The sequence below is a fragment of the Mytilus trossulus genome, chromosome 2, assembly GCF_036588685.1.
Source record: "Mytilus trossulus isolate FHL-02 chromosome 2, PNRI_Mtr1.1.1.hap1, whole genome shotgun sequence".
Lineage (NCBI taxonomy): Eukaryota > Metazoa > Mollusca > Bivalvia > Mytilida > Mytilidae > Mytilus > Mytilus trossulus.
In genome coordinates, this window is record NC_086374.1 from 91,496,371 (window position 1) to 91,515,989 (window position 19,619).

Genomic DNA, 19,619 nt, shown 5'->3' on the forward strand with positions numbered 1-19,619 from the left:
AAATAAAAGACAACAAAACAACCAACAAAAAGTACAAATTACAAACATAAAATAAAAATTTTAACTTTCAGAAACACACATCAATATTAGTTTGTGCAAATTCTACTTGCTGGGTGGATGTTTAATGGCTTGATCATGTTGATCTTATTTATACACACATACTTTTATTGTTTTATAGATTTCAGTCATACAAATGTAAGGAAATGGAAAATTTAAAGTAAATCAATTATTTCTGTCTAATAAGTTCATTAATATTTGTATTGTATATTGTACATTTTGTAAATTCAGAAATTATTGTGTGCATTAATTACTGCGATATTTGAAGAATGGACTACTTTTGGAGCCTGCATTCCATACCTTATCTTTCATTTATACAGAATGTTCCCATACAAGAACATCACCAAGATCAGATGGCCACCAACTTAGAACTCCACCAAGATTGTCTGCTGTTACAGCATCAAGAATGTTACATTTTGATGATGTCTGCTGTGTAGGCATATCTATAGAGAGGAAATTAGAGTTGACTAATCCAACCAATAGTTGGTTAGAATGTTACCTGCAGGTACAGGAATGGACAATAGATGGTCGGGAAGTCAATATAATGAATTACCTACCATTTGAAATGAAAAGGAAGGTTATTATAGAACCACATACCACTGAAAATGTTACAGTAAGTCACACAATTTTTGGGACAATTTGAATTGGCATTAAAACTGGGAGACAATTTTAAGTTACATTCCTAATTTTAATTTCAAGCTGAAGAACCAGACTCCTCTACTCTAGGATTAATTTTGATTTCTTGCGGTTAATTCAAACCATGCATCTTTTATTCTTTTGCTCTTCTTTTTTCCTAAGTATTTCCATATCAAACTTACAAGTTAAAAAAGAGTGAAATGCACATACAGGAAAATGCCCTCCTTTTTACCTAAAACATATTTAATATTTTTGAATATGTTACAGTAGTCATGGTAGTGAGACAAAACTTTTTTGAAGAGATTAAACCAATTTTGACTGTTCCCATCTCGTCATCTCTCACTGTCGTTTTTAGGTGCCTGCATTACATATTTTATCATCTCAATTAATAGAAAAAACAATAATGAACTTCTGTATACATGTATGGTACTGAAGACTTTTTAAAGAACTTGTTTCTGGATTCTATTAGTTATTTATTTGTTTAGATATATTCATGCTAAATTATGTATATTCATGATGTTCTGTAATTTGAATTTGATTAATAAAATATTTTTACACTCATCAAAAGTTTGTTTGCTATTAGGAAGAAAAGTAAGATTTTACATTATTTCTTACACAGAAAAATAATCATTAGATTTAAACTTCTAAACAATTTTGAATTTTTAGGTAATTTTTATACCCAAACTAGCTGGTGCATATGTAGCATCTTTGAATGTTACGTCCAGTTTATTTCTACAAGACAACAGCGTACATATACAGAAGATACCAACAGTTGTCACATTACAGGCCATAGCAGAAGACCCACAGATACAGGTTAGTAACATGTTTGGCTTTGTCCTCCATAGGAATCTTTCTATTACTGTAAATATTCAGGAATCTTTGTGCCATTTATTAATGTGAAAAATTTACAAATTTATTTAATGATTGTGATTTTAGAATATTCTTCATACAAATAATTTTATCTGAATTTGTAATATGAGATTTTATATATTTGTTAAAACTATCCTTGGCCACTTTTTTTTCTTTCGTGGATTGAGGAAATATGGCATTTTCATGGATATTTTATTTTGTGGTTTTGCCAAAGGTTACATGCAGCCTTATAAAAATTTTATAATTCCTTGAACCATTTCAATTTTTTGTGGTTTGTAATTGTGTTATTATTTATTGTATATTGAAAAAAAATTCTTTGAAATTCTATTAAAGAAAAATGTGTGTTCAATTTATTCAGTTCTTTGTTAATAAGGTAGGTTGAATTTTCCCTGAATTATCTTTATAGATTCCACAGGTCATTTGTTTGGACTATAGATGACCATTTTGTATTTTAGCTTTGTATAATATGTATATCACGGAGTGTTTTACTGATCACTTTTTCTCTACCCTATATCTTTAAGGCTTATGGTTATTTTTAAATTACAATAAATAATTATTAGTTATTATTAGAACATATTTAACTGATTTTTAAAAAGTTTTTGTTATGCCCTACCTATGATAGTAGATGTGCATTATATTTTCTGGTCTGTGTGTCCGTTCGTCCATCCGTTCGTTCGTTCCTCCTTCCTATAGTTCGTCTGTTACACTTCAGGTTAAAGTTTTTGGTTAAGGTAGTTTTTGATGAAGTTGAAGTCTAATTAACTTGAAACTTAGTATACATGTTCCCTATGATATGATCTTTCTAATTTAATGCCAGATTAGAGTTTTTACCCCAATTTCACGGTCCACTAATTTGCACTAAACATAGAAAATGATAGTGCTAGTGGGGCATCCCTGTACTATGGACACATTCTTGTTCTTGTAAAATCACACAGTTTCTTCTTGGGGTGGAAAATTATTAAATTTATCCCAGTTTAAATTGCATAAAGAGGATTCGTAATTATTCACTGGGGCTTAAATTTTCTACCCAATAAAGTAAACTCTGCTGGTGGGTGGTTTAAAAAAGAAACAACTACATATCTGTATTTGAGTATTCCAGTAGTTTTCAGAATTTGAGAAAATTCCAAATTTTCATGTCACCAGTCTTAAAACACAGAATAAATCAGTTTTGGATGTAGAGTATAAAATTTTTCTATTTATACTTAAACAAATTATAATATATTTGATACTGTAATCTAATTGAAAACTAATGTTAATATCGCGTCTTTATTGGAATGTAGGCAATTAGTCCAGGGTTAACTATCCAGCTTGATCTGAAAAAAAAAATGTTTATTAGACAAATGAACATCTGAACTTATAAAGAGTCAGGTATATTTTAAATGACTGAAAGATGTTTTTTTTAAATAAACTACTTATTATAAACTTAATTATTTATTATAAATGACACCTCATGCCAAAGCCTTAAAGATATGTATACCTTATATCTTAGAAATGATTTAACAATTTTTTTCAGAGTTTTCTTTACTTGTGATTTGTTTGAACTTAGATCACAAAGTTTTTGAGTAAAATAATTCTACTTTCCTGTTACTTAAACACTTTACTATCATGTTAATAACACCTCTACTCAGTAATACATCTTTGAATTCAAATAAAATGACATTTTATGTAGAACACCCAAAGTACACACAATTCGATCATTATTAATTGTACACTGATTTTTTTGGCTCAATGAAATAGTTATATGAGTACCAGTATCATTTTTCTCTTTGTATATTGAAGGAGGTATGATTAAGTGTAAAAAAAATCCTGATTATCTTAACCATAATTTCTTATAAATTCTTATTCAAGTTATTGGGAAAGTGATTAGGCTTGCATGAAAAATAATATAAACAGAAATATGGTAATATAGGAAAAGTTCTTGATGCTTATGGTGTATGTAATTCCTAGTGTAGGTGATCTCTTATATACATAATTTATCTTGTTACTATAAGTTCTAAATATTAAAACAGTTACATATATATTAATTATGATAATAGTTTGTAAAAATATCTAAATACATGTACATGTAATTAATGCACACATAATTTTTTGGAAACAACATATTCTTATTTAGTATTTATTTTGGTTGGTTAGGCTTTTGGGGAGGACTAAAGAGTATTTTTTGTTGTTAAAAAATAAAATTAGATGGTAAAAAAGAAACTAGAATTAATGGGGGAGAGGGGCAGGAGAAATTTGAAATAACTTTTATGAGTCATCGAGTCCTAAGAGAAGTACAACAGATAAATGAAGTTTGAGCTGAGGACAATCAATTTAGAAATGTAAATGAAATATACACTAACATTATTGAACCATGAAAACGTTTTTTTTTTCTTTAAATTTAAATTGAAAGTAGACTTCAGTCACCCAGCATCAAGAGCCATATTAACATTAAATAATCTATTTATAGGTGAGGACAGAGAGTAATAACAAGTGTATGAACTTTGGAGAGGTCGCCTGGGGATCATGTCATGAATTATCCCTACAGATCATCAACAGAGGACGAGCCACCATTCCTTTACGACTTTCTATATTGTTGGTAAGTTGAAGTCTCTCTGAAACTCATTTCACAAAATATCTTATGAAAAAGTCATGAACATTTCAGTATAACTGTCAATTCAAATGTCTTCAGAGATCATTATTAATTTAGCATCAGTTTCAAAATTAACTCCTCTTGCAAAGTTTGATCTTTCGGGAAGATCAAAATCAAGGTCAAGATAAACCAGGAAATAAAACCTTAGGAATAATATTTAAAATCTATGAAATAATTCACATTACAATATGTTTTGTACTTTACAGTATATGATCAGAAAAGTACAAATCATCTGATTGCTTTTGTAATTCAGATCACACATTTCTTTTATAATGCATAAACTCTTTTTGAACTCCTTATAACCAAGACTATTTAATAGCATATGCTTAATATGGATTTGTCTTCTTCCATAGAGCCAAGGATCCTGGCATGCATTTTCCTTTGACACCAAGTTAGCTGATATTTCTGTAATATCCCGTAGTAGTCGGCCCCAGTCAGCAGCTATGGGGAGGACTGTTATGCCCCTCAGTGTTGAAGGAAGGACTGTTGATTCAGATCCTACCATTTATGACATCAAAATCTACTGTCGACCTCCAGAGAAACAGTATAGTAGAGGTAGGACCTTTATTGTCAATTTACATATGAATACCAATGTCTCTAATATCTGACTTCTGATTTTTAATTAGAAAATATCACCCTTTTCCCATAAAATGCCTTTCAAAGTTTTGTTTGTTATATTCATTTGATTCTTTTAGTCCAAAAGTAGAATATAGGTTATATTCACATGTATGTGAACTTTGTCTGTTTGTCTATCCTGTTAGATATAAATTTTCAGGTTCAGGGTAGTTCAAGTTTACCATGAAGTTGTGGTTACACTAACTCAACTCAACCAACTCAACTTAGTACACATGCTAATTATGATGCTTTCGTTTAAGTAATTGTGACAAATTAGGGTGTTGACCCACTGAGCAAAACAATTATTAAGTTATACATGTAAAACACACATTCCATTGCAGTATATAAAACACATGATCAATTTATTTCAGCAATGTCCCAGTACCCACCCACTGAAATGTATGCCAGAATAGAAGTGGAAGTAGACACACCATCACATCTACCTTTAATCAGCTCAATAGATCTCAAGTCTGTAGTGGGCGTGGCCAAACTACATTTATCTAGACAGCTGGAGGTAAATCCTTCATAACAGTGGAAAATATGGTCACACATATTGTTTTCATTTTGTTTATATATGATATTCAATTTCTGTTTTGTAAACACAATTTTGTAGAACAAAATGCTTTTGGTAGAAGAGTTACACACATTCACTTTGATATCTGATATGTCCTTGAAAATGGACATATAAAAAAGAAGATGTGGTATGATTGCCAATGAGACAACTATCCACAAAAGACCAAAATGGCACAAACATTAACAAATATAACAATGTTTACTGCTGGGAAAGTGAGAAAAAATGTTCCTGTATATTACCTTGTAAGCTGTAGTAATCTGTATTTCTAGATACTATTTATATAACAGCTGTAAAACAATGTACAATGCTAACAATGTACCTTATTTTCAGATGCTACAATTCAAAACCTCTGTTAATCAGAGAGCAAATCAGACATTTAATTTAAGAAATGCTGGAAATATTCATATGGAACTATGTTTAGGAGTGACAGAGTATCCTGAGTTCTTTACAGTAAGTCCATCACAGTTTACCATTCCACCCGGACAAGAAAAGCCAGTTACAGTTACTATCTTACCAAGTACTGGAATATCATTTGAAACGTAAGTGAAGAGTTGATTAAATTAAACAGGTTATAAAGTAAATGAAAATTAGATTGCTAATGGTTTGATACACAAACACTGTCTTTTATTGTATGGCTAGCTTTAAATAGAGTTAATATAAAATGTGCACTGTTTTTCCAAAAATGATCTTGAATTTCAACCTGGTCATAAAATGTAAAAAAGGCCACAATTTGTTTCTAAAATGGATTTCTTTCCAACACTTTTAAGTCTAAGTAAAACAAATCTTCTCTTTGTAGTACATTATATGCTTCAACGTCGACTAATTTTGAACAAAAAATGTCTAGATGGGGAATGGTGGCCAAAGTAAATTATGCTAAATACTGTTATGATTTATGGACAAATCAGAATATACCCTAAAACACAAATGATGCATATTACACACATTGTCAAACGGTAGTTTTCAGAGTGTTCAAAAAAAAAATAATAATTGAATGCTACTAGAAAATCCATTCAACTCAATTTTTCTATGGGAAACTTTATCTGTTTTATTTGTATTTAGAATCCTCCTGATGAGAATTTTACCACAAGGTCCGGATTATGACCTTCCAATTCAAGTAGAAGTTCAGAAAGAGGTCCAAAGGATACAAGGTCCTGTCCTGCTTGGTGACAGACAGTTCATAGATTTTGGTGGTGTACAAGTTGGACAGTCTATGTAAGTGTGATGAAATATCAGATTTTAATATTTCAAATAGCAGTGTGATTTTGTAATTAATTTTTTTATTGTAATATGGAGCCTTTATTAATAATTTGATTACTGTAGGTACTCGAGTATAAGTCAATCCTTTGAGTGCAGAGTAATGCTGAAAGCCGTGACTGCTTTACTGACAATTGATTTTTTGTTGGTATAAATGTGATTTTTTTTTGTATTTTATAATTTGAAACCATCTTTTGCTAATGCTTTATGTTACATTTAATTTTGTTCATTTAATATTGGGTTAATTGGTAGGGATATCTTTTATTAGTCAGAGTAATATTAGTCAGAGATTACTCTGACGTCCAACGACTGTTTTGCCAGGCAAGCTGGGGCTGTGGTTCGAAGGAATAGCAGACTTATAATAATATTCTCATGAATTAAATAATTGTTAAAGAAATTATTATTAGAATCTTATGTTTGATTGATAACATTATTTTTATATATATTTTTCAGGATAAAAAGATACACTTTAAAAAATGTAACTCGGTCACAGTTAAAATTATCTTTGGAAATCAGATCTGACACAGATAGCTTCCAGGTAAGTGTACCTGCATTGTTACAATGGAGATTGAATTCAATATAACTTTGTTGACAATGCTTTCATTCTTTGCCAGAAAAGAAAGCATGAAGGCTAGTGGTACCTTCATTCTTAAATGATTTGACAAGTAGACACATTGGAGCTATTACCTTGTAATTATAGAAATAAGGCTATTTTTTTTATGCCAATGTTACAACTTTCCACTAGTAATGAAATGACATCGATATTAGCAACTATAGATCACTGTGCAGCCTTCAGCAATGAGCAATTATAAAAAAAAATTGTAAGGGTTCCGCGGAACCCAGTGTCTCGCCTACTTTTGCTGTAAATTGCAGGCTCAACAAAAATGAAGAAAAAACTCAATAAAAATATTCCTCTTGATCCAATCTTCTGAAAGAAGCTTCTTTCCAAGTTTGGTTACAATCCAGGATAGTATATAAACTAATAAATGTTTTAAAAACAACTGTAGACATGTATGTATGGTTAACTGGAAGAAAATCTAAGTCCATTTAAAAGTAAAATATGGAAAAAATGGAGTTATTTTTTTACAAAATATACTTCTGGATACTATCTTATGATCATAAACAAGCTTCTATCCAAGTTTGGTACAAACCCAGGATAGTTAAAGAAAGTTATTAAAATTCTAAAAACTTTAACCACAGAGTGAATGTAATTTTTTCCTGCAGAAAAACAAAGTCCATTTATAAGTCAAATTCGGAAAAAATGGAATTTTATTTTTACAAAATTTACTTCTGGATACTATCTTATAATCATAAGCAAGCTTCAGTCCAAGTTTGGGAGAAATCCAGTATAGTTTAAGAAAGTTATTAAAATTTCAAAAACTTTAACCACAGAGTGAATATTTGTTGATGCCGCCAATGAAATAGAATTTAGGATCGCTTAGTCTCGCTTTTTCGACTAAAGTCGAAGGCTCGACAAAAATGATATGTGGTATGATTGCCAATGTAGTAAGATATAAAAGGCCTTTAAATTGAGGTTCAAACACCTATATTTTAACAGCAGGACATAAGCCTGACCTGATTGGTGACCTGACAAGTCAGGTTTTTGTTGAGCCCTCGACTAAAGTTGAAAAAGCGAGACTAAGTGATCCTACATTCCGTCGGTGTCGTCGTCATTGTTGTCAGCGGCGTCTACAAATATTCACTCTGTGGTTAGTTTTTGAAACTTTAATAACTTTCTTAAGCTATTCTGGGTTTGTACCAAACTTGGACAGAAGCTTCTTACAATCAAAAGATAATGAGGGGGATAGGAGGGGTCCTGATCCTGAAATCCCGGGCTTAAAAACACGAAATCCTGAGGTCCAGAATTTAAATAAAGTAAATCCCGACGTCCCGAAATTCAAAAACTAGAATTCCCGGATCCCGAAAGGGTCAATCCCTAAATCCTGAGCTTAAAAACACCCAATCCCGGAGTCCCAATAAAGGTCCTATCCCCCCTCATAATGTCAAGAGGGATATTTTTATTGATTTTTTTCCTCATTTTTGTTGAGCCTGCGATTTACAGCAAAAGTAGGTGAGACATTGGATTCCAAGGAACCCTTACAAATCTTCTTGTAATACAGGTCTGTAACATATCCACTAGTCTGATGCCCCAGACTAGAAAAATTTATTGGACTTAGTTAATACTTCGGACTATTCGTTGGAACATATTTTGGTCCAGTCTGCAGTTGTGATCTTTTTAGCAAGTTTGATTGCTTTGAGTGTGTATGAAAAATCAAGATTATCTCTAATAGATAGGTTAATATTATTATAATAAAAAATGATGTTTTGTTATAGTTACTATGGAATGATAGAAGATCTTATACCAGAGAATTAATGGTCAATGGTGGTGACAAGTTTCTGGTCAATGTGGAATATCGTCCTTCAGCTGTCAGACAACACCATGCCAAACTAGTGGTTAAACCTGTAGGAATGACTGTCAAATACTCTGTAAGTAAGACTTATAACCATTTAATCTTTTTTTAATTTTTGTTTTTACACATTAAAGTAGGAGTTATAAATATTGATATTGATTTGTGATTAACACCACTTTTAGCACTATTGTTCTATTTGGTGGTTCTAACTTTTTATGGGACGGAGAACCACTGACATTTGGTGGTTCTAACTTTTTATGGGACGGAGAACCACTGACATTTGGTGGTAAAACTGACAATCATAGTCAATTAAGATAGGAGTTGAACAAACCCACATTAGATAAGAGCTCACACAAACTCAAGCTTCAGTTACAATGAATACTGTAAACCAACTTATTTTCGCTAATACTTTATTTCGTGTTTTACCCTTCCCTGACCATTTTGCGGCTATTTAATTTCGCGATTATCTGATTTACTTGATGAAGTCTATTAAGGAAAGATCAAAGATTGACATATTCGCGACGATTTATATTCGTGTTATTTTTCTACTCGCGAAAATAAGTTGGTTTACAGTAAACATTGTAACAGTGATTGTTGTATGCTTTAGCCAAAACATTGTAACATAAATAATATAATTTATAATGAAACCTCCATATTTTATGATAATAGTGACACATATGATATTTGATTATAGATTCCATTAGAAGGTTATGGAGGGTCAAGTCTTCTAGTGATAGAAGGAGCCAGTGTAATTGAAGGTGCTAGTCTGTCAGATCAGAAGTATTTACTGAGCTTCAGTGGAATAGAGCCCAGTAAATGTCAGATACAGAAGATTGTTATAAGAAATGTTGGACCCAGAGCTGCTTATGTTAAATCTCTGTGCTTCACAGGTAAATAGATAAGGACTGGTCTGTGTAGGAATTATAAACAAAGAGCTACTACAATTGATTAATTGATGTATATACTCTTGATGTTTAGAGCCAAATATTTTATCCAGGACTAGATTTTACAAGTAAAGGCTTGACTACTGTTAATGTACAATTTTTCATCATTCTTGAATATAATACTGCCATTATTTGTTTTGCTTTTAAATTATGGTCAAACCTGTCAATTAATCAGACCATTGCCTTGAGTATAGGGGATAAGACCAAATTTCTGAACTTCTGAAAAAATATTCAAAAGTCATTAACTTACAAGTTATTGCTTCTTTCACAAAGATAAGCGAGTTTAATTCAGATAGTTGTTATTCTAATTTTGATATGGAAACATAGCCAAAAATGTTTTTATACTTTTTTCTTCTTCATTTAACTCTGATACCTTCTTTAATTTTATAGATCCTAGTTGCAAACATTTAGTACGACCACCTAAAGTTCTTATTGAACCCTGTGAGTTTGTTGTGAAAGAGAAAAGTACCAGGGTATGTTTTGAATGTAATATACAGTAACTTGTAGACCATTATTGAATATATCATTTGACATGTTTGTTCATCTCCCTGTCTAAACTTTTTCTGTTTTCTTATGTTAGTGAATTAATGGAAAATTTAAAGATCTATCTTAACAAAACAAACTTTACAGAATTAAATTACAAAAATGTTTTTTTATAAAAAAAAAAAGAAATAAAGAAATAAGATTCATCTTGTCCATCCTTAGAGGGTTCCACCATAATATGTAAAAAATCTTTTCTGCCCTTGGAAGGTTCTACTGTAACCTGTAAATAATTTTACCTTTACAGAGTGTGACAGTTGTGTTTAACCCAACAGAGAGAGAATGTGCCTTGTGTAGTGAAGGAAGGGAGATAATAGCTGCTGTAGCCTTCTTGTTTGGTGATGAAGTCAGTAGACAGAGAATGAGAAGGTAATTTTAGAAAGTCTTTATAATGATATATTGAAAACAATTTAAAATAGTTTATTGAAAGAGGGACAGTTTCAAATGATAAAAAGTCAAAATAAGTACCTTAACCTCAGTGCAATAACAGTTTAGATAACTTGCATTGTTAGGATACTAGGTTTAAGATGATATCATAGAAATGATGTTCTTTTTTATTGTCTAGCCTGCATCGAAAGTCTCGGACATAGAGATTACAATACAGTGACAGCACATAATATTTGTAAAATGCTTAATATTTCAGACAGTAGATGATCTGGATGCTTCATTCACTCTATGCAGATACCTTATGTTACAAAGTTTCAGTCTGTCATATATGTCCATTGTCTTTGACCTTATTTTACATAGTTTAGTGACTGCTTTGATCATTTTTTTGTATAGTTTAATTTGTCATGTGAAAAAAATACTTATTATGAATAATATGACCTTGACCTCATTTCGTGGATAATGTGGTTTGATATATTTCTCATATACACAATAGGGTCACCAAGTTTTTGCGTATGGAATGATTTTTAAGTAAATACATGTCTTTAATTTGGTAAGGCAGAATTGAAATAATGGCAGAATTTTTATATTTTCAGAGTATTACATATGAAGCAAGGTAGTAGAAGGATCAGTAGATCCCTGTGTGATGACAATATTTTATACTCTATAAACTTTAACACACAATATATAGATGAAGACGCCGTGGCCGATCTACCATCTGCCATAATGGAGGTAGGACCAACTAAAGACATTGACCTGTTCTATAAGAATATGTCCAAGGTTACACTGACCTTGGTTGCTTCGGCAGCATCTACAGGAATTTATTCTAGTAATCATGGGAAATTTGCATCCACGATGCAAAACGGAGACTTTGCCACACCCCAGAATTTACGAAATCATGGTAATCTTGCATCCACTATGCCATCAGACTATCTGTGTGACAAAATACCATCAAGGAATATGCCAACGAGACCTCTGCCTTCCTGCTCTCGCAGTGATATGGCTTCTTCAATGCCTTTAAGCCACATGCTAGACAAAAATTACTCCGCAAGTACATCAAGTAACACTTCACAAACATCTAGTCACTTTACAGGAACCATGCCAACGGATGCCCATGTCAGTGATGTATCAATGATACCAGTCAAATCTATAAACAGGTTAGTGGTATTTTGTATTAGCAATATTTATGTGTACAAAATGTGAAACTCAATGAATTTAGAAAGTTTTTTGTCTTTGTGAGCTCTCCTGAATAAGACACAAGACAGATCCAGATTGATCAAACATTCATTGAATATATTTCTGTAAGGTTTATATTGTTCAAAATTTTCACTCTATTTACAGAAATTGATAGAATAGTAAAATTGAAAAACTTAAAATCTTTAATTAATTTAACAGTGGTATCTATATATATGTATTTGTCTCCTTTCAAACTCTGCAAGAGTACAAATTTGAAATTTCTCATTTTCTAGTAGCTTTTTGGTGAAGCTGAAGTCCAATCAACTTGAAACTTAGTACACATGTTCCTTATGATATGATCTTTCTTATTTTAAAACAAAATAAGACTTTTGACCCCATTTTCGTGGTCCACTGAACATAGAAATTAAAAGTGTGAGGTTCAGGTTAAAGTTTTTGGTCAAGGTAGTTTTTGATGAAGCTGAAGTCCAATCAACCTGAAACTTAGTACACATGTTCCTTGTGATATGATCTTTCTCATTTTTAAACCAAATTAGATTTTTTACCCAATTTTACTGTCCATTGAAAATGGAAAATGATAATGCGAGTGGGGCATGCATGTACTTTGGACACATTCTTGTTTTTAAATGTTTTAAATGTCCTTCATCTGCAAATTATATTTGTTTGTCCATGTATTGATAGACTTTGATTATTTTTCAGTATGAAGGAGTCGGTGTCCCAAACTATGCCAAGCCCCCTCATTGGTCCATTGTTTACAAGATCTGTACTGACAGACCATGAAGATAAATCTGATTGGGTTATAAAGCCAGAACAGCTTATACTTCATGCTCCAACTAAAGGTAAATCTGATTGGGTTATAAAGCCAGAACAGATAATACGTCATGCTCCAACTAAAGGTAAATCTGATTGGGTAATGAAACCAGAACAACTTATACTTCATGCTCCAACTAAAGGTAAATCTGATCGGGTAATAAAACCAGAACAGCTTATACTTCATGCTCCTACTAAAGGTAAATTACATTCTGTTATGATGGCTATACACATACATTGGTGAAGATAACACACATTATTCACTACAAGTTAATTGTATTTGCAATTTTATTTATATTTATTTTAAAAGTATAACACATACAGTTCAATTTCCTGTTGGAAAAAAAATTAAAGACCTAAAAAAAAAACTAATAAAAAGGCAAACGTTGGATGGAAACCAGAATAAAATAATAATAAAAGGACAAACAAAAGTCTACAAAACATAACACGAATGTAGAAAACTAAAGACTCTGCAACATGAACAGCATCAAAATCTGGGGTAATATCAAGTGCTAAGGTTACTAATTATATTTGCAGCCAGTCTCTTAGGAAATGGCTTTGAGTATTTAGCTTTGTAAAATTAATCAGTAAGCAATGTTGGTAAATAAGGTCCCAAGTTTTTTTGACAACAATATACCATCATAGATTTCAAGATATATTATTTCAACCATTTTCTTGTCACGATATAGCCTTTTTCACAGATGTTAAACAATCAATAACCATTCTCCCATCACAGTACTCTTATATAGATGAAGATCATTATATTTCACCATTTCAAGATTGATTGATTACTTTTCCTTGTCTTCTCAGAGTCTACATCTCTCAATCAGGACTTTTTATATTGGTTAGGTCATCAATAAGTTACAGACACACATAATAGTTCATGTTATACTGGTCTAGGTAGACTATCCCTATATTAAACTTATTTTATTAAGGAATGACTGTAATATTTTTTCTATATGTCTATGAAGAAATAACATAAAAAATTTGGTGCACATTGAATAACATGCGTAGCGGGTTATTTTAAAGTGTGCACCGCATTTTTTATGTTATTTCGAATAGACAGAAAAAATATTACAGTCATTTCTTATAATTTAATTCTAAATTCCATTTTAAACCGTAGAAAACCATGACAAACCGTTGATGATGTCATGGTCACATGACTAAATTATGTCTATGGGCTGATAACAAAATAACGTCAGCCAATCAGAAGACGTGTTACATCCAAAATTAAATTATGATGAAATATATTTTACAGTTGATGATAGACCTGATGTTTCCAAGTTCCAGATTATCAACTTCCTAAATAGAGAGCTTGCGTAAGTCTGTTGTATATGTGAATAGAAGAGACTTGTATAAATATCTTTGTGTAAAAGAATGTCTCTTGCTTTTATTTGAAATGAAGAAAAAACAAACAAATAGAGATTGTTGGTGTTGATTATCTTACCATAATAAAACCATTATGTTCTAAAGTGGCAAGAAGCTAACAATCAATTAATCATGTAAATTACTACATATGAGAATTGGAGAACATTAATATTATTATTTTCCTCTTAAAGTAGATATTGTATTATGAAAAAGAAGGGATATGGGGAATTGATTAATGACAAAAGCAAAGGAACCAATCATCATCCCAAAGTCACAGTAAAACATTTAACATGGAGCAGTAGTTTTCATCTTACTGCAACTTTAAGACTTTGAATTAAAAGAATGCTATGCTTGATTTTTTATATGCTATAATGACATTATTTGCCTGTTAAAATTTTCAACTTGTTGATACATTTATAATAATGTACATTAAACTATAAATGTATCAACAAGTTGAAAATTTTAACAGGCAAAGAAATCTAACAAACATTGTTATAATTTACCTGACAATCTCAATATGAAAAACAGAAATAAGACAAATATTTAGACAACCACAGGCATATCAATGAAATTATTTTAAAGTACAGCACAATACAATTATTTAGGTAAACTACTCTGTGATCTTTATGCCTTGTATGCTCATACATCTTTAACTTGACTTTTTTCTAAACCAAATACACTTTATTTTTCAGGTTTAAAATGTCGTGGCTTGGGCAGTGGGTGAAGATTACACCTGAAACAGTAACCATTTCACCGAAGTAATTAGAAATCAGTAAAATTATTTGAGTAAATCTCAATGTTTGTAAAAGGGAAAGTTTTTACTTGATATATATATTCTGGAAAAGTCCGTATTTTTCTACTCCGGAAAATAAGTTTGTTTACAGTATTACAATGTCTTTATGTTTGACTGTACTGGGTGTTGTGAATTTAAATTAGAAATATCAAATCCACATTTGTAAACTGCAACAAATAAAAATTGAGGGAAAATTTTGAAATGCCAAATACTAAACATTATGATCATATAAACAAATGCAAAACGACAGATATTCAACAAATAATGTCTCAACTCTTCTGAAAAATTTGATTAAAACATGTTAAACTAATTGATAAAAATTTTATTACAGAAGTACAACATCTATATGCATTAGTCCAAGTGCCAGAGTATTACAGAATATGGAAACATTACCATGGCAAGGAACAGTCCATATATCCTGTGAACATCAGTACAAGGTATGATGGTACAGTCCTATTGTTAGGGGTGTCAGGTTATTTAACAAGAATTGACATTGACTTTCGTAAGGCCAGACTTTTTTTATTATCTGTTTAACGAGAAAATTTGTAAAAAAATAGGGTCGAGGGGACGAAATAAAAAAAAAATAAAAGTGCAAAATTGTTCCAGTCGACACTAAAAATAAAAATAAAACCAATCTAAGTGACCCTTTTTTTTTCTTTTTTTTTTAAGAATTTATCAAAATACAAGAACAATGGAAGAAAACAGACCTCTAGATTTTGAGCTGGGCTACTAAAATTTAGTTCAAAATACAAACATCATTTAGGAATAATTTGGTCTGGGCTACCAGCTTGAGTTTCCTAAGTTTTATCCCTGTGTAACGTGAAGGTACCCAAATTGCACCTATTTTGACAGTTTTTTCACCTACGTTTTTTAGCTCACCTGGCCCAAAGGGCCAAGTGAGCTTTTCTCATCACTTTGCGTCCGGCGTCGTCCGTCGTCGTCCGGCGTTAGCTTTTACAAAAATCTTCTCCTCTGAAACTACTGGGCCAAATCAAACCAAACTTGGCCACAATCATCAGTGGGGTATCTAGTTTAAAAAATGTGTGGCGTGACCCGGTCAACCAACCAAGATGGCCGCCACGGCTAAAAATAGAACATAGGGGTAAAATGCAGTTTTTGGCTTATAACTCAAAAACCAAAGCATTTAGAGCAAATCTGACATGGGGTTAAAATGTTTATCAGGTCAAGATATATCTGCCCTGAAATTTTCAGATGAATCTGTCAATCGGTTGTTGGGTTGCTGCCCCTGAATTGGTAATTTTAAGAAAATTTTGCTGTTTTTGGTTATTATCTTGAATATTATTATAGATAGAGATAAACTGTAAACAGCAATAATGTTCAGCAAAGTAAGATCTACAAATAAGTCAACATGACCAAAATGGTCAGTTGACCCATTTAGGAGTTATTGCCCTTTATAGTCAATTTTTAACCATTTTTCGTAAATTAAATTAATCTTTTACAAAAATCTTCTTCTCTGAAACTACTGGGCCAAATTAATCCAAACTTGGCCACAATCATCTTTGGGGTATCTAGTTTAAAAAATGTGTGGCGTGACCTGGTCAACCAACCAAGATGGCCGCCACAGCTAAAAATAGAACATAGGGGTAAAATGCAGTTTTTGGCTTATAACTCAAAAACCAAAGCATTTTGAGGAAATTTGACATGGGATAAAAATGTTTATCAGGTCAAGATCTATCTGCCCTGAAATTTTCAGATGAATCGGTCAATAGGTTGTTGGGTTGCTGCCCCTGAATTGGTAATTTTGAGGAAATTTTGCTGTTTTTGGTTATTATCTTGAATATTATTATAGATAGAGATAAACTGTAAACATCAATAATGTTCAGCAAAGTTAGATTTACAAATAAATCAACATGACCGAAATGGTCAGTTGACCCCGTTAGGAGTTATTGCCCTTTATAGTCAATTTTTAACCATTTTCCGTAAATCTAAGTAATCTTTTACAAAAATCTCCACTGAAACTACTAGGCCACAATCATCTTTGGGGTATCTAGGTTGAAAAATGTGTCCGATGACCTGGCCATTCAACCAAGATGGCCGCCACGGCTAAAAATAGAACATAGGGGTAAAATGCAGTTTTGGGTTTATAACTATGAAACCAAAGCATTTAGAGCAAATCTGACAAGAAGTTAAATTGTTAATCAAGTCAATATCTATCTGTCCTTTTTCAGATGAATTGGACAACTGGTTGTTGGGTTGCTGCCCTCCAATTGGTAATTTTTAAAGAAATTTTGCCGTTTTTGGTTATCTTGAATACTATTATAGATAGCGATAAACTGTAAACAGCAATAATGTTCAGCAAAGTAAGATCTACAAATAAGTCAACATGACCTAAATGGTCAATTGACCCCTTAAGGAGTTATTGCCCTTTATAGTCATTTTTTTACAATTTTCATCAATTTGGTAAATTTATGTAAATTTTTACCAAATATAGTTCTCTGTTACTAATTGGCAAAGTCTATTATAGATATAATTGTAAGAAGCAAAATCGTTCAGTAAAGTAAGAACTTCAAACACATCACCATCACCAAAATACTATTTTGTCATGAATCCATTTGTGTCCTTTGTTTAATATGCACATAGACCAAGGTGAGCGACACAGGCTCTTTAGAGCCTCTAGTTTATGATCAGGAAAAAAATTTCCATACTGTGTTTATTTTGTAGCCCTATCCTTCTTTGTCATATAGGTACACCAATTTAATTTTTAGTCCATATTGAGTCATTAAAAAATGGGTTTGAATCAACCTCCAAACTATCCATGATTCTGTAATGAGGAGTACCCAAATTGCATCCATGCTTAAATTTACATCATCAAAAGTCTAATAACCGAGCTTTTGTTTAATTTCTTCAAATATTTTGAACAATTGGATATTTGTCCATGCTTACTATTCATATCTTACGAAATGGATACTTATAATATATTGTATTTGCCAATTTTAAAAAGATGACGTTTTAATGACGTCGCATGGTGACGTTTTCGTACATTTTGTTTTTTTCAGTAAACAGTCCATCTGTTGATAAATTCTGTGAACGTTTTGTGTATAACTAAATATGTTTACTTATGTTGAAAGACGGGCATAGTATCAAATCATAAAAATACAACTTGTTTAGTCTCTAGGAAATCTTGTAAGATTTTTATTGCTATTTTTTTCTAAATAGGTGCAATTTGGGTACTCGGTGCAATTTGGGTACCCTTACGTTTAATAGTGTGCAAACGTGTACTGTAGGGTGCGAAAGTGAAAGTGAATAAAAAAAGTGTTTTTTCAAATGATTTGGTCCCATCCATACACAAAATTCAAAAAGCATTATTGATTTTAATTGATATCTTTGATACTATTTTAATATGCATACTAAGATACTACTTCAAAGGAAAAATATAAAGCCAAACTCTTCCAAAACGTTGACCGGCATGTCAGGTTCAACATCTGCCTTGTTGGTTATAATGCGGCTGATGCCAACATCTTCTGGTAATTTATTGGACAACATGACCCCGATTGTCTCATCTCTATTACACTTAACAAATTTGAGTGTACGTTAACTTCTCTCTAGTGATCGGACTTAAAGTTTAATGTAAAAAAAACGGTCCCTTCCCCGGAAGTTGCCGTTTTGTTTGACCATGCGACAAGAGATAAATTAATAATCGCAGACCCGAACTCGTACTTTTTTTTTTTTGAGGATTTCGTAAAAGTCGGCGAAAAAAATAAAAATAAAAGTAGGAAGCACTACTTTTATTTTTATTCTGAAATCGGACAATGTGGAGTCGGCGGATCTCGTTAAACAGATAATAAAAAAAGTCTGGTCTAACCTTGTCTCATAATATAATTTGTTTATTTTAGACATCAGATTTAGAACATTTTAGTTTAGTCATGGTCTCTTGACTTTGAAATTTTTTGAAATCTCATGGAGATTATATAGACGGGCCCTCCTAGACATGGCCTATTAACTTTAAAAGAAATTTTGCATAGTTTACATGTTCTAGTTAGTAATTAGAACAGTTTAAGGACAACCAATAATAATATAAGTCGGTAATATTTGTTTCACTGCTGTATTATCAATTACATATTTTAGTTTCCTGGATATAATTTCAACATTTGCAGTATACTATCAAAATTAAATACAGGCATGACATATTTTTGTGTCAACAGTTTATTATACATTGATGATTAGTTTAAGACATCTCAGATGTATTGCAAATGTACACAAACATTCAGTAATGTGAAAAGTTTGGTTTTTATTCTAGATTCTAAATGTACAGATAAGAAAAGATGTGGTTGAAGGGAATGCCAACAAGAATTTGATGCCACTGTTTAAACAGGTGTCTGCCGCACCAACAATCTGTATACCTGCTGATACAGACAATCCAAGTCTACAGACTACACAAGTTAACTTCTCACCAACTAAAATAGGGGACATGTCGGGTAGGTCCCAGTGTACATTCACAAGTCAATGGCAATGTAAAAACACTCAAACCGGACAACCAACAGTCTAATATATATAAAAAAAACAAGAAACAAGAGACATT

General features: G+C 31.7%; 1 protein-coding gene across 4 annotated transcripts in view; it reads left to right on the forward strand.

Annotated features, from left to right (window-relative positions):
• Window positions 1–19,619, forward strand: part of LOC134708349 (uncharacterized) — a 52,186-nt gene that overhangs the window by 23,720 nt on the left and 8,847 nt on the right. For all 4 annotated transcript variants that reach the window (XM_063568814.1, XM_063568813.1, XM_063568815.1 and 1 more), the window contains 18 exons: window positions 378–670; window positions 1,360–1,506; window positions 4,010–4,138; window positions 4,546–4,747; window positions 5,179–5,321; window positions 5,712–5,920; window positions 6,441–6,593; window positions 7,089–7,173; window positions 8,970–9,122; window positions 9,741–9,936; window positions 10,381–10,463; window positions 10,778–10,899; window positions 11,511–12,071; window positions 12,808–12,947; window positions 14,177–14,237; window positions 14,979–15,044; window positions 15,411–15,516; window positions 19,338–19,515. In XM_063568814.1, coding sequence (XP_063424884.1) covers window positions 378–670; window positions 1,360–1,506; window positions 4,010–4,138; window positions 4,546–4,747; window positions 5,179–5,321; window positions 5,712–5,920; window positions 6,441–6,593; window positions 7,089–7,173; window positions 8,970–9,122; window positions 9,741–9,936; window positions 10,381–10,463; window positions 10,778–10,899; window positions 11,511–12,071; window positions 12,808–12,947; window positions 14,177–14,237; window positions 14,979–15,044; window positions 15,411–15,516; window positions 19,338–19,515 — 3,027 coding nt within the window. The remainder of the gene's footprint in view (window positions 1–377; window positions 671–1,359; window positions 1,507–4,009; window positions 4,139–4,545; window positions 4,748–5,178; window positions 5,322–5,711; window positions 5,921–6,440; window positions 6,594–7,088; window positions 7,174–8,969; window positions 9,123–9,740; window positions 9,937–10,380; window positions 10,464–10,777; window positions 10,900–11,510; window positions 12,072–12,807; window positions 12,948–14,176; window positions 14,238–14,978; window positions 15,045–15,410; window positions 15,517–19,337; window positions 19,516–19,619) is intronic.